This window comes from Mustela putorius, unplaced genomic scaffold (assembly GCF_011764305.1).
Source record: "Mustela putorius furo isolate JIRA1106 unplaced genomic scaffold, ASM1176430v1.1 tig00537227_pilon_pilon_pilon, whole genome shotgun sequence".
Classification (NCBI taxonomy): domain Eukaryota; kingdom Metazoa; phylum Chordata; class Mammalia; order Carnivora; family Mustelidae; genus Mustela; species Mustela putorius.
Genome location: NW_025422368.1, coordinates 20,492,487 through 20,507,500, shown reverse-complemented (window position 1 = coordinate 20,507,500; position 15,014 = coordinate 20,492,487). Strand labels below are relative to the sequence as shown.

At 35.3% G+C, this 15,014-nt stretch overlaps 1 protein-coding gene across 10 annotated transcripts in view; it reads left to right on the top strand.

The window, feature by feature from the left end:
- The window catches only part of SOX5 (SRY-box transcription factor 5), a 994,837-nt gene that overhangs the window by 752,172 nt on the left and 227,651 nt on the right, over window positions 1-15,014 (top strand). For all 10 annotated transcript variants that reach the window (XM_013047547.2, XM_013047548.2, XM_045072864.1 and 7 more), the window contains one exon: window positions 14,802-14,888. In XM_013047547.2, coding sequence (XP_012903001.1) covers window positions 14,802-14,888 — 87 coding nt within the window. The remainder of the gene's footprint in view (window positions 1-14,801; window positions 14,889-15,014) is intronic.

Sequence of the window (15,014 nt, the reverse complement as noted above, 5' to 3'; positions counted from 1 at the left end):
GTTTGTTTTTACTGAATATCTCCCCCATGACTGAAAGATATAGCATGTTTATAAACCTGTTACGAGTTTAACTTTATGAAAACAAAGACCCTACTACCTTCTCTGCCCAAACACACTGGAGAGAAGCCAACAGACTCACCACTCACTGTTGCTAGTCTAGTAAAATTTGAGAAATAAATCAGTGAAGATTTTGATTTGAGTGTGTGGTATAAAGAATGCCCAGTCTTCGTACACTGCCCAATTCATAAAGGAATCTGTAACAAGCTTGCAGTATTTGCCAGTTAGGTGCTGCTTGCTGATAGGGTGACAGTTCCCAGCTGCAATCAATTATGCTTCCATTATTTCTGTTGTTTAAACATGCCGTGGAAGACTAGTTCAGAGCAGTTCACAAAGTGTATCTTAGTTCCAAAACAAAGTAAAGAGCACGTTAAAAACAAAAAAAAGGAAAAAAATACATTCTAAATTGCGATTTTTTTTTTTCTGAGAGTATTTATAATCACTTTGCCACCCCTCTCACCTCTCTGATTCCACCCCACACACCCAGCATTTATAAAATCACACACACAACACATAGTGTTTGATTTAATGCTGGGTTGCAATTCAATCAAGAGACTGCTGAGGTCATATAATATAAATGGCCACAGTACTTCTTGGCTTGGTTAGAGCCTTGATCATTCAGGGCTTTGTTTTTGTTAATTGAGTAGGCTCCTGCTGGGAGGGGGGGAGCACCTAAATATTTGGGACTATATGTCACTAAAAAGAAGTTGGAGTCTAGAAGGTAGTGGTGGAGGGAGAGGTGGAGGAGGGGAGGTTTCTGCAGTGGACGAGGGAAAAGGAAAGACGTTGTTCTGAAACCATGACAGGACAAAGGAAAAAGAAGCAAATTGTTTTTGAATAGAAAATTAATCACTGAAAAGGGACTGGCTATTGTGAAGCAAACATAAAAATAGAGGAGCATTTAACTTGAAATATATGAGAAAAAGCACTATAGAAACTCCAACAGAGGCATTTAATGGAAAATACACCTGGCCATCTCATTATAAGTACATCCCTGGGAGCCGAGTGTTATGAGCATTAGTAAGAAGGTGGTATTATAAAAAATTTGATTATAATCAAGCTTAATGTATTTGAGGCTTAATAAAAGTATTGTATGGCAGTAGTGAGTATCATGGCATAATAGAGACCTCTTAGTCTTGGGTTGTTCATAAGTTTTGTATTTCATAATGTTGATCTGTGGAGGCCTTTGCTTCCTGATGGGAAAATAGGAACTTGTATGGGAAAAGAGATCACAGAATCATAGACCGGCCCCTATTAACCCCAGAGAATGTAATTCAACATATATCTTATCATCTTAATCTCCAAATATTCTTTTCGTTTAGATTATAATGCAATATTGTATATAACAAACAGATGTCTCCCCTAGGTCACTGTTTGTAATTTAGTAAATTGTAGGTGTCCAACTGGAGAGTCTAGAGCTGCCGGTGAAGAATGAATGGCTGAGATGCCTCATTAATTTAATGTAGGTAAGAGGCTGGTGGGCTTAAAGGATTTGGTAGTGGCCCCATTGAGAACTACCTAAATGTAATTCAAATAGTGTGGAATAAACTTTTTTCTTCCCTATTATTTTTCCCCTCCATGCTGTGAAACCTCACTGATCATTATTTTTTAGGCACTTAATGTGTCACGACAAAAAAAAAAAAAAAAAAAAAAAAAAAAAGGAAAAGAAAAAAAGAGAAAAAGAGAAAAATACACAGAAAGGCTGAAATATGTATGAAAACAAGAGTTTCGATTAAGCTCAAATCAAGCTTTTTAAAGGTGTTGGGTTTTAGTTTTTACACAGTTCCGTTTGGCACGGAACTCTTCACATGTTTTGAGATTTGGCTTTGCTGCTTTATAATTTTGAGGGTGCTGCGCTATAATCTGCACAATTTGCTGAGAAGAAAAGAGAGAAATAAATAACCCAGGTTTTACATCTTGAACTCTGGACCGGAATAATAAATCGACACCTACTGTATAATTGGGAAACCTGTTAGATTATGTATCTACTTTAATGTAATTTAAAAATTTTGGAAATATTCTTATAAAGAATTTAATCCCCTCATCAAAGTAATTTTTCATTCTTTGGTAGCTGCCATGGAACAATGATGTTTTTTCTTTCTCTCTTTAGAAATGGAACACTATATATATATATATATTTTTTAATTTCATGAGCATAAATGTTAAGTACATATAATGCACCTTTTAACATTAACCTGTTTGAAATAATAAAGATCAGTTTTGATTGTTACAAATTTACTGCAAACACAAGTTTAGTTTACACAATTTCTTGTAGTAAATTATTTGCCTTCAGCAAATAGGATTATAGACAACTACAATACTTGGAATGATTTATTTATTATGCTTATAATTCAACTGAAGATCTCAACTACTATTATTGAATCACTTTTAATTCATAAAAATGATTAAATATGTGTTTCTAATTTGTCATCATTGTTCACAATGTTTTATGTGAATCTTCCCAGAGGAATTACAAGATTTCTCCGAATAGTTGAGGGCAGTGAAGGCTTTTTGTAACCATCTTCAGGATTCATTCTGGTGTTCACTTTGGATGGGAGATCTGATGTCCTGTAACAGGGATCCTGTAGGACTTAAACACACTCTGGACCTTTTTGTGAAAACTGAGATAGCAGCTTCCTGGAGTTTTCATGTCCCTCAGAGAAAATTCCCAGAGATATGAACACTTTTGAATTTCTGACCTGAGCAACACAGACTTCGGTGGCTTTTGAAAGACCATTCCCAGTTTTGTAAAAACTTGCTCTCTGACCCTCAGGTCAGAAAATTGGGTGGTCACTTTACTGGATTCATCCATCCTTTGGGATGAAATATTGACCTATATCTTAATTTTTTAATTGCTGCCATTTCATTGTACTTCACTAAAATCCCGAGGCTGTTGTAAATAAGTTTTTTCCCCCTCCATCTCTTAATTTTATTCTATTAAATCAGTGGATCATTAGGAAAACATGGGATACACATCATAGCCCGTGAGTCCTTCCCACCCCCACTGTTTCTCTTCGGGTACATTTCTGATGAGATATCTACAAGATAATTTAATATCATAAATTTGATATTAAATATATGTGTATGTGAAAGAGAAAGATTTAAGGGATATATATTTCTGTCTCTTGTTTATTACATACATGGGAGTTAAGTTGTTCAATGATTACTTCAGGAAGGCTAAGTGTAAGAGAAAGAAGGGGGTATTCAATAGATCTCTCTTTTCTATTCTATTCTCTCTCCCTAGATATTTCTCTGTCCTAAATGTTTTCCTCTCAGTTATTAGATTTGAGACATGATTCTATAGATGCTATAGATTGTTGTTTTTAATATACTGAAAAGGGTGCCTGGGTGGCTCAGTGGCTTAAGTGGCTGTCTTCAGCTCAGGTTGAGATCCCTGGGTCCTGGGATGAAGCCCCACATAGGCTCCTTGCTCAGTGGGGAGTCTGCTTCTCCCTCTCCCTCTGCTGCTCCCCCTGCTTGGCTCTCTCTTTCTCTGACAAATAAATAAATAAAATCTTTAGAAAAAAGAATGTAGAAAAATAAACAGCAGTGCTTCTGTGCTATAGAAATTCCTATTAATTATATTCAAGGTAGAGATTATTTTCCTTTCTACCATTAACATCCTTTCTAGTATTAATAATTTGTTGTCCTCCCATTCCCTTAAATGAATAATCGGGGTACTATCCCACTCATTCTTCTCTGGTTTACCATATTGCTTGCAATGTTATTCTACTGTTCTTCTCTGAACCTTAGTTCTCAACCATGAAAAGAGGATGCCCTTGTCATTTAGCTGACATCTTAGGAGCTTCTCTTTTTTCTTCGCTGCTTGCATAAACATAGGTACCTCTCTTATTATGTGTGTAGTACATTATTTAAAGGATATACATACATGAATATGCATGTGGTCACATGATTAATGATCCCTTAAGATTTTTAAACAAAATTTTTGTTCCCAATACTCCAGTAATAATAATTCCTTATCCCCCCCTTTAAGATTTTATTTAATTATTTGACAAAGATCACAAGTAGGCAGAGAGGCAGGTAGAGAGAGAGAGAAAGGAGGAGGAAGCGGGTTCTCCGCTGAGCAGAGAGCCTGATGCGGAGCTCAGTCCCAGGACCCTGAGATCATGACCTGAGCCGAAGGCAGAGGCTTAACCCACTGAGCCAGCCAGGTGCCCCTATTTTCCCTCTTTTTAATAAATAAAGCATATATTAGCTCCTGGTATTTCATTATTGCATTTTACTGTGACCTTTTTTCCCCTTTGAATTACTGTATCTCATTGAGTTGTGAAATAGAAAACTATTGGAATGTATTTGAATTTTTTTTTGTTGCTGATGTTAAAATTATTACTCAAATGACACTTTTAGTAAAATTCTTTTACCTTTTCGTAAGAAGAATTCAATGTATTCTACTTCATATCTTAACCACTTGAAAAAAGTTTTCAAGTTTCTGAAAATGTAATAGAATGTCTTTATCCATATTGTTATACCCCAAATTGGTTTTCTCATCAAAAAATTACCTCAGGTTGGGGCGCCTGGGTGGCTCAGTGGGTTAAGCCGCTGCCTTCGGCTCGGGTCATGATCTCAGGGTCCTGGGATTGAGTCCCGCATCGGGCTCTCTGCTTGGCAGGGAGCCTGCTTCCTCCTCTCTCTCTCTGCCTGCCTCTGTGCCTCTATGCCTACTTGTGATCTCTGTCAAATAAATAAATAAAATCTTTAAAAAAAAAAAGATTACCTCAGGTATTAGGAAAGTGGTGTTAGGAGAGTGCAGATTCCTGGGATTCAACCAGAGCAGAAAAAGCCAGACTCTCGAATAGCCTGGAATTTTTCCATTTAAAGAAGTTTCCCAATGACTATGAACTTTAAGGGGATAGGGTCCACTTCTGTTTTGCTCCTGCTAATATCCCCATGCCTGCAAAAATATACAGTATCTATTCTTTGTTGAATTAATCCATTCTACTATGCTTACTCATAAACTTATCTTTTAATTTAACTTTATATTGATAGTGTGACTTAATTCATATTATTTTCCTAATTACAGACAAGATGAGAAATTGGCCGTATTTTTGGAAAGTATTGCTTAGTAGACTTTTTTTTTATAGCTGGTTTGATTGATAATCAGACTATATTTGAACTCTTTATGGTAATACTACAAAAGTAGCGTTTAGGAAAAAGTCTCTCAGCACATTTTATTTGCCATTCATTAGCTTAATAATTAAAATAAGGCATGGTCTCCTTGTTTTTACTTCAGTAAATGAAACAACAAAAGAGAAACGCAGTGACACCATAGCAATTTGAGTCTGGTCACTGTTAGTCTATCCATCCATCCCAGGAGATAGTGAATTTTTTGAAGTGTGGAGGCCACGTCTTAGTGCCTATCACTGTGCCAGAGTAGTAGCTTAATAGATGATTGTTAAGTAAATGAATAAATGAATAGAGTATAATGCCTCCTGATCTTCTGTGTGTATCCACGTGTGTGAACTATGCAAAATAATGGAAAGGGCAGTATCCGATTTTTTAAAAGTAGTCTGATAGCTGTAATAGTACATTATGCTGCTAAAAGCAAAGGTAATCATTTTGTACATTCCTTCAGTTAAGAAATTAAAAGAATATACCAATAGATTCTCTAAGCCCACTTTTATACCCACTGACTTTTGACATTGAGAGCGCCAAGTCTCCGGTGATACAGGAAAAATGAAAAATAAACTATGCTTTTCCCTTTATCTATTTATCCAGACTTGTATCTTTTTTGTTTGCTTCCTTTTTGTCCTTTTTCTCCCCCACTTGTTCTTCCTTAAACGAAAATGTTTCTTAAAGGGGACTCTTACAGGTTGATGTTTGGCTCTTCTGCATTCGGGGGTGGTGAGGGGGATGGGGTCAAGCCATATCATAGCTAATGCAAGACTGTAGCTTTTGTTGTTGATTAGTGTCTAAGCTTGTGAACATTAAATGCCATTTTGGAAATAAAAGTATTGTATTTTCTAATCTAAAATTACTCTAAAAATGACGCGATCCAAAATCCATGAAAGGTTACGAGAGACCAAATATAACAAGTTGTTAAGGCAGATGGACTACTTCGGTGGAGAAGGATATGTGCAAATTTAGATATATGATTTTAAGCAAATCAGGGGATATTTTTCTTAATTTTAAAATCCGGTGCAATGTATTAGAACATAAAAATATAATTTGAATTGTAAGTAGCTTTTCAGCTCAACTGTTCAACTACCTGCATATCACAATCTCTGATTTATTATATGAATCATGTCAGTTTTTATTGTTCATATCTTTTCAGGCATCTGGCAAGCCGAGATTGCGATTTGTTTTCACATATGTTGTGATAGGGAAGATTCAGGATGTGTAGTGGGTTAGCATCAGGCTGTATGCGCTTTAATTCTCACTTCCAGTGGTAAAACATTCTGTCATATTTTTAAAGTATTGGAATTCTTATTCTAATGTATGTTAAGTGGTTTTCTATTTCTATGCTTTTTTGTATCTCCTTTATCATTCCTATCGCCCACTTCCACAATTTTTAACAACAACAACAACAAAATTGTACAAATACAATCATTAATTTTCATTCTCATCATGGTCTTAGATATCTAATTAAATGGATGATTACGTGAATACAATCTTTTATAGTAGGATAATTGCTTCATTTATAATTCAAACACATATTTAGGTAATTCTTTTCTTAAATATATCAGTAGGCATATATAATTTGCTTAAAGCCATGCATTTTTATCTTTACTAAACTACGATATGTTTAAGCTATCTTAAACTCCTGTTTGTAAATTTATCTTGTGAAACTAAGACTTTGCTTTAAATATGTCTCTCATTCTCATATACCTTTTGTAATGACTTATTTCTTACAGTTTGTCTTCTATTTTTCTTTCTTTCTCTATCTCACATATCCACAATTGAGAAAATAGTATTTCATATAAAATTTATGGAGAGTAAAATAAATAAAAAATTTAAAAAAAACTTATGAAGAGTAAGTTTTGTTGTAATAGGCATCTAAGAAAGTTGGTTATTTGGGGAATAAAATAGAAATATGTAGCCAGGAAAAATTTTGGGTGGGGGAATGCTTTAACTTTTTAAGTTGACTATTACTGATACATACAATCAGGAACATCTTCCTCTCAAATTTCTTTCTATCACATTACTTTTGCTTTTCTATTCTACCCCTCTTGCCTTGGTAGTAGCCCCTGGCTTCCTCCTACCCTCCACTGTCACCCCTCCTATTGTAATGAATGACTACAATTCATGTTTCCCCACCCACACTTTGCTGACATCATAAATTATTTGGATACAAATGGACAATATTCATTAGCTGTGCACTTTGCTGAAAGAGCCTTACACAGGAGTATGGCACTCTCTCATTTTTATTAAAAGTTAAAATGCTTTTGCTGTCATGGGGGTTGGGGTGAGTTAGCCATGATAGAGGACAGGGCTACAGTGCTAATAAATAAAAATAATAACTGTTACTGCTGGTTGAGTGACCCTGGGAAAAGAGCACTACAAAGCTATTTGTCCTTCCCTTTCACTTGTCAACAGCACTGGCTTAAAAGCTTTAGCCATTTTTGAGGATGTAATAGGACCTATGGAAAGTTAGAAAGACAACCTGTCCAAAAAAAAAAAAAAATCAGGCAAAGATTAGTTGAGTATTTTTGTATGTCTGTGCTGTTTTGGGACAGTTCATACATGAACCTCACAGAAGTAACAATATCCCTTTTCCCTCATGATACTATGCCTTATTCTGTATCATCTTTATTGGCTGAACCAATTCAAAAATTCATAGGGATGGTAGATAATCAGTGAAACTAAGGGTTATGGGTCATTACCATAAAAACGTAGAGACAGAACTATCATCCTTTGGTGAGGTTTTTGAATTCTGGGTTGTTTTAGTGATGTGCAAAATTAAGTATATGTATATATATTTCATTTGCTTTTTGGAGCAGTTCTTTCGGGTGGTCATATATTAAGTTGCAGTTGTAATGCTAGTAACATTTTTAAGTGTTACTGTGTGCCCAGTGGTGTTTTAAGAGCTTTACATAAATTATCTCATTTAGTTATTTTGACAATCCTATGTGGTAAGTGCAGTTATTCCCATTTACAGAGGAGTCATTTGAAGCATAGCGAGGTTAAACTACTTGCCAAAGGTTACAAAACTAGTGAGTGATGGAGTCATGTTGTATGATATTGAGGTTTTTTTTTTTTTTGAGGCTTTTTTAATGTTCAGCATCACAACATTAGTGAGATTTTGTGCATGAGGAATACCTCTTTGCAGCTCTTTTTTAAACTGCTGGCCTCTAGGGGCGCCTGGGTGGCTCGGTGGGTTGGGCCGCTGCCTTAGGCTCAGGTCGTGATCTCAGGGTCCTGGGATCGAGTCCCACATCGGGCTCTCTGCTCAGCGGGGAGCCTGCTTCCCTCTCTCACTCTCTCTCAGCCTACATGTGATCTCTGTCAAATAAATAAATAAAATCTTTTAAAAAAAATAAAATAAAAAAAAATAAAATGCTGCCTCTAAATTAGTTAATGTTATTTTTTGCTGGGATCTAAATTTTGAAACTAAGATAAAACATAGTGTTGCGTCAAAGTATACTTAATTTTCTGAGTGATAGAGTAAATAAAATCATATAGTCTCCTAAGTCTCTCTTTTAATGATTTTTTTAATGTAGAGAATATAGAGCCATCTTGTGAGGAATATACCCAAAGTTATTGAGATGTAGCAATTCTATCATATTGATTATGACATGTTTAATCGTGGTGAAAAAATATTCCTTTAAAATATGGTATAAGATTCAATATAACTGGACAGGTGTGTTAATAGTTTCAGCTTGTGCAGTAAGAAAATTTAAGTTTGTAACTGTTGATTTAAATATTGCAATATTCCAAAAATTGATTGCACATTAAACATTTTAAAACTTGAGTCAGCAGGCCAAATTTTTTTTTTCCCCTTTCTGTTAACAAGCTCTTATTAACTTTCAAGTGGAAACAAACAAGTATTTTGGCACCACTAAAAATAAAGTATTTGTAGAGCTTAATTCACTTTAGGATAATTACATATAAAAATGAGGCTTATTGAAATTCTAATGCTTTGGAATTTCAGATGTGTTCCTCTTGTGTGTTGTGGTATGTATTATTTTTTAATGTTTCCTAGAAGAAGCTGACATTTTCTGTGGCAGACTAGCTGTAGTGCTTGGCAAATGGGAATGTTACAAAGCCCAGTGGTCTTTGGTGGGTGGACAAATAACTTTTCAGATATATAAAAGTTTTATATTACTAACATTACATTGTTTAGTATTTGCCCCAAAATGTTGCCTAGGCCTGTGCATATCGTCAACATGAATTAAACTGTTACAGATATATGATTTCTAGATGTAGCCCAATCTTCCCCCTCAAAAACAATCTTCCTATCGGTAATTGAATAATTAAATGGCAACGCATTGAATTGTAATTGCTTTTTGAAGAAAAATGTATTTGGCCAAGTGTTCTAACTTGGTTTATTTTTCAGCTTTATGTTGGTCATCAAGTGAAAGCTTGCAAAGGGAGAATACTGAGTTAACAACACCCAATTCAAACAGAGATGAGTTGCCCAGATCTACTCTCATGTAATAATTGTTTAAAACTAGATGAGGCGAATAAAACTGGACTAACATTTCATTTTTTAAAAGTTTGACTGTTAAAAGAACTTGTTACTGTGTGTGGCATATTGAAAAGAACACTGAGCTAGGAATTAGGCTTCAGGTCCTGCCTTCATCATTAATTAGATTTATGATCTTGGGCATATTTTAACCTTAGTTTACAATTTCAGTCCATAAAATGAAGAATTTGTTCTAGACTATAACCCAAATTGTACTGAGCAAAACAGTCATCTCCCAACACTGATTTCCTTGGTCAGATATTTAAATAACACTATATAATCCATAATTCACTTAATGATTGATGTTCTCTTAGCCCATAAACAGTTCTAAATCTTGTAGAAGTGAAATGTAAATTTGTGGAATGTAATTAGACTAACATGACAATGGAATGCTTATTTTGTTTGTTTTGGTTTTAAGTAACCAAATGATTTGTGTTCCATTTATGTCCAGTGTCTTTTATTTACTTTGATGAAATGCTTATCTAAATGATATCTAAAGATCCCTACAAGAATAAAATTCTGATTCTATGATGTGAATAATTGACATATGCTTTTACTTCTTGACTTTGAAGAGGTATTGCTGTAGTTTGAAGTTTAGACATACTGTTGTTCCTCCCAAAACACAACTCCCATCCCTAAACGTACACCCTATCACGTGTCAGGAATAACACAGTTTAGGTTAAACTACAAAATTCAAGTTTAAACAGTGGTAGATTTGGTAAGAACTAACTCCGGGGACTTTGTTTAAAAAGTCAAATTATTACACATACATATTTTTTCCTTGTTCGATTTTTCAATGAGCTCTGCCACTGCAGCTCAAGGGAGATTAAGGGAGAAAACCTACATAAACACAAAGCAAAACCCTGAGCTTGTGTGTAAAGCTACCGCACTGGAGCGAATGTGGTTTAATTCTTGGCACTGGCAGCTTGTTGGAGAATTACAATATGTTGGCATGATTCTCTAGATCTCATTGTTCCAGATGAGGGAGTCAGTCTTAAGAGTGTTTGGCACTGAGGGGAAAAGGAGCGAGAGTTATAGGGAATGAACAGGCCCTAAAGAGGCAGGATGCTGTTGTAACAATGGCTGGCACAGTTGGGGGGGCCATTCACTGGTGGGGATTGCCATAGGCATTGATGTGAAGAAACATATGTGAGCAAAAGAGGCAAGGGTGAGGAAGGAAAATCACACAAACATATCAAAAGGGTCCTGATAGCATAAAGAGACAAAAGTAATCCAATTAGAGTCATCTTAATATTAATGGATTGACTGATTAGGATATCTGTCATCACCCTCTAATTTATCTTATAGCTTATTTCTTACCATTTTTAAAAAAAAATTTTTAAATATGTACACACATATATCTTTCCCTTAAAGGAAGAGATCCCTGAATTAAAATGCCCTTGCTTTGTATTCCCTCTGTTCTATTCTCTAGCTAGGTGATGCTGGGAAGAGCATCTTTCTGCGCCTTAGTTTTCTCATCTGCAAAATGGGTGTAATAACAATGCATACCATTGACAATCCTGTTGTATCTGACAGCATTATATAAACTGAAATACTATGCAACTAATAAGAGGTACTATTATGTCTCACTCTTATTTTAATATAGGGAACACTAGTTTTCATTTTGACGGTAGTTGCAATACTTCAATGTTGGTCTCAGGAAAATCTTTAAAGGTGCTTAATAAAACTGTGGCACATCTTAATGTGAAAATGATGGATAATCCAGAATTTGAACTTCTGGAAAATAAGTATGTCCACAAACATACTATACCTACTCACAGTATAAAATACAATTCTACAAGTATTAAAAAAAAAAAATCTCCTTTTAGAAAATGGAATATTTAACAGATAACTACTATCTTTTTTAGTCCATAAACACTGAAGCAACACTTACATAATTGTGTCAAATTTCACTCTTATCACATTCACACATTTAATGAACAGGTGTATTATAAATATTGGGATTTTGCCATTTGGTCTTTTACAGTTCTTGTCATTTATATTTTCAGAGAAATTCAGTCATTGGTACTGTGCATCCCCTGTGTTCATTATGACGTTTGTGACCTCATCGTTAACCGTCTTCATTAGCATCCTTGGTGAAATCATTTCTTAACCGCCTCTTCATGAAAGACCAATGGAGACAGTAGCCTTTGGAGGAATACTGCATGTGGATTCCCTTCAAGCTCTTTATTTTATAGTAGTTCAGATAAAGAGGTGAAGTGGGTGAAATGATATGCTTTTGGTCCCCCTGACTTTGGGATCCACTAGGTTGAACTTAGCTCCCTATGAGCAACTTCTCAAAATAATCTTCTGAATTAGATATTTCCCTAAGCTTTGGTTTCTTAAGTGGTAAACAAATGCACCAATACCTAATTCAGAAGATTATTATGAGAAGTTTGAGATACCACATGTAAAGGACCTGGTACACTGCTTAGCACTTAGCCCTCAAAATAGTAGCTATCATTATCATTTCATTGTTGACAAGAGAGTTTGGAATTTGTAGGCAAAATAAAACAAAAGACAAAATCTTACTTCAAAAAGTTAGCTCTGCTCATTACATTTTGTAAGACCTCAGACAAGTCCCTTTTTTTTTTTTCTGCTTTTGTTCTTAACTTGTGTGGTGGATGTAGTAACACAATCTGAATCTTCAGGTATCCGTTATGTTAAATGAGAGACTACCGACAGGAAAAAGCATCTAACACAGTTCCTGGCACATAGGCTGCTCAATAAATGTTTCTTGAATCTGCATTTAAAACATATACCTCATCCAAGTTGCAAATATTAGTGTCTTTCTTCATCCACAGACATGACATCCCTGGGTTACATCTTCCAAATTATTTGATTTTTCTGTAGTACAAGTCAGGTACTTGAAAAAGAAGAAAAAAAGTGGCTCTGTATTGGATGGAGCCTTCTATCTTTATGTAAGTTAATAAAGAGGCCAGGAATGTTCTGCAGGTTTCGGAATTCTGGCGGCTGTTACTTTAACTCTGCAACTTAGACAGAAGACTTCTGTTTCTTTATGAGCACACTACAGTGAATATTTTGTCTAGCTGCAGGGGAAAAGCTTTGTCATGGACTTTGCAGACAATAGCCTTAAAAGTAAAATGGTCTGCTTTTGGTGCCGGGAGGTTCAGGGGCCCATTGTTAGTGCACAATGGATTTCTATTGCTGCATTCCTGCTTTGCAAAGGTTTGTTAGCTTTTAATGACTGACAGTACTCTATTGCAAATACCGTATTGGCTGTGCCCTGTTTACAGGCTACTCAAGAATTTTTGTGGAGTGCTGGAAAAAAGAAACAGTGGTGTTTGTTTGACCTACTCTGATAAGGTTTAAAAAATGATTTCGCTCATGAAGCGTTTACTGAGAATGTAGAAACATTGGAAATCCGTGTAGAAGTGTTTTAAAGTTACTTTTAAGGCCTCAATGAACAGAAATATTGATTACAGTAAGAGATTTAAGCCGTTTTATTTCTCAGAGTTGTCATTACCATTTTTAAAACCACTATGGTACAGAAAGAGAGATTTTAAGAAAAAGTAACTTCTTAAGATCTGTCTTCCTTAAAATATAAGAAATGGAGATACCTCGTAACAAAGGGAAAAAAAAAAAAACCATCTTACACATTCCTTAGTAAATTGCATAGTAAATGTGTACACAGTAATTGTGGTAGTGGTGTGTGTTTGTGTGTGTGTGTGGATGCACCATATGTATAGACTGCAGACTATGTGAAGCACTAACCACTCAGAGCCCTTCACCATTTTATTTTCCAGAAGTTTTTGACATCTGAAAAAAAAATCCATATTGTCATCGTTTTTCCAAGGAAATTTCACCTCCACTTTGTTGAAAACTCCACATGGGCTTTGTGACTCTGACAGCCAATGGCTGTGAGATGGAGGACTGAGAAGTAGATAGCATTAGCCAAAGATGATGATGATGCCTTAAAATGCATTTCACTGTGGGGAAAATGAACCAGTTTCTAATAATCTTATGGTCTCTAGGCCAGACGGTCCCTTTGATAAGTTAACATGTACTCCCTTTATGCTCCTAGTAGGGGGTAAACAAATGTCGGAACAAACACAAATACACATAAACACCAATGTGGAGAATGGCAGGGTATGTCTTAGATCCAGATAATAAGTGTGGGTATTGTTATTTAGATGGAGCATACTGGGACACTTATCTTTTAGTACACTCCATTTTCTCACTGAATGCAGTGCTAATCGTGGGATTGAAAGCCATTGTAATTGTGTACCCATCTAAACGCTGACAAGAATATACAATTATATTGTTTGGAATTGAGTTTAATGTTTGGGAGTTTTATTAGCATTTATGTTTACTTATACATTAAATTCAACACAAAAGAAGAGGTCAAAAACCATGTGATGTATAGAAACAAATATCAGACTAAAGCATAACCTTGCTCTTTAAAATATATGTGCCTTGTCTCAGTACTGGGCATTTTAAAAGAATGTGAGACAAATCTGAAATAAGCAAATAATAGGTTTCCATTAAAGGCATTACTCATTTTTCTAGATTTTGCAATCTTTGTAAAGCTTCTTTAATACCAACTTCTTCTTTTTTTTTTTTTTTTAGTGTTCACGGTACTGGCAAATCTTTCCACAGTGTGCTTACCACCATACGATGTTAAACACATATTATAAAGTGGATGTAATTGTAAACACACAGAGGGATATAATTACATGTAGCAGATTTAAGAGCTAATTCTTTGCCTTTTTTTTTTGCTCTGCATTTTATCAACATAATTATTTTTTGACTGCACACTAACACCCTGAAATTGACAAGCATCTATTATAGCAGGAATTTGTTCACCAAATTGAAAAACAATGAACTGCAGGTTTATATGTACCCATTGTCATAAAGAATTAGTACGGCTTTGTTCCGCAAGAGGAAAAAGCTAATGATTTTGAAACAGCAGGTGACAAAACACATTTTTTCCCCCCCTGTTATCAGTTTGTTGATGAAGTCATTATGAACTGGGGCCCGGATAGGGATGGCCTTATTTTTAGCAGATAGACTTTTAATGAGCTGCATTATAAAGATAGTCATGTTGATTTGCTTACATTTTTTTTTCCCCTTTACTTAGAAACCCCCAGTATTGAAAAGCTACTCTCAAAGGACTGGAAAGACAAACTTCTTGCAATGGGATCAGGGAACTTTGGTGAAATAAAAGGTAATGTATCTGAAATTATTTGGATGTGAAATGTACAAAAATGAAGATTATGTTTTGAAATATAACGGTGATACAGTGCTCCCTCCCCGCCGCATCCCCCTCTTGCTCCATGCATTCTCTGTCTTT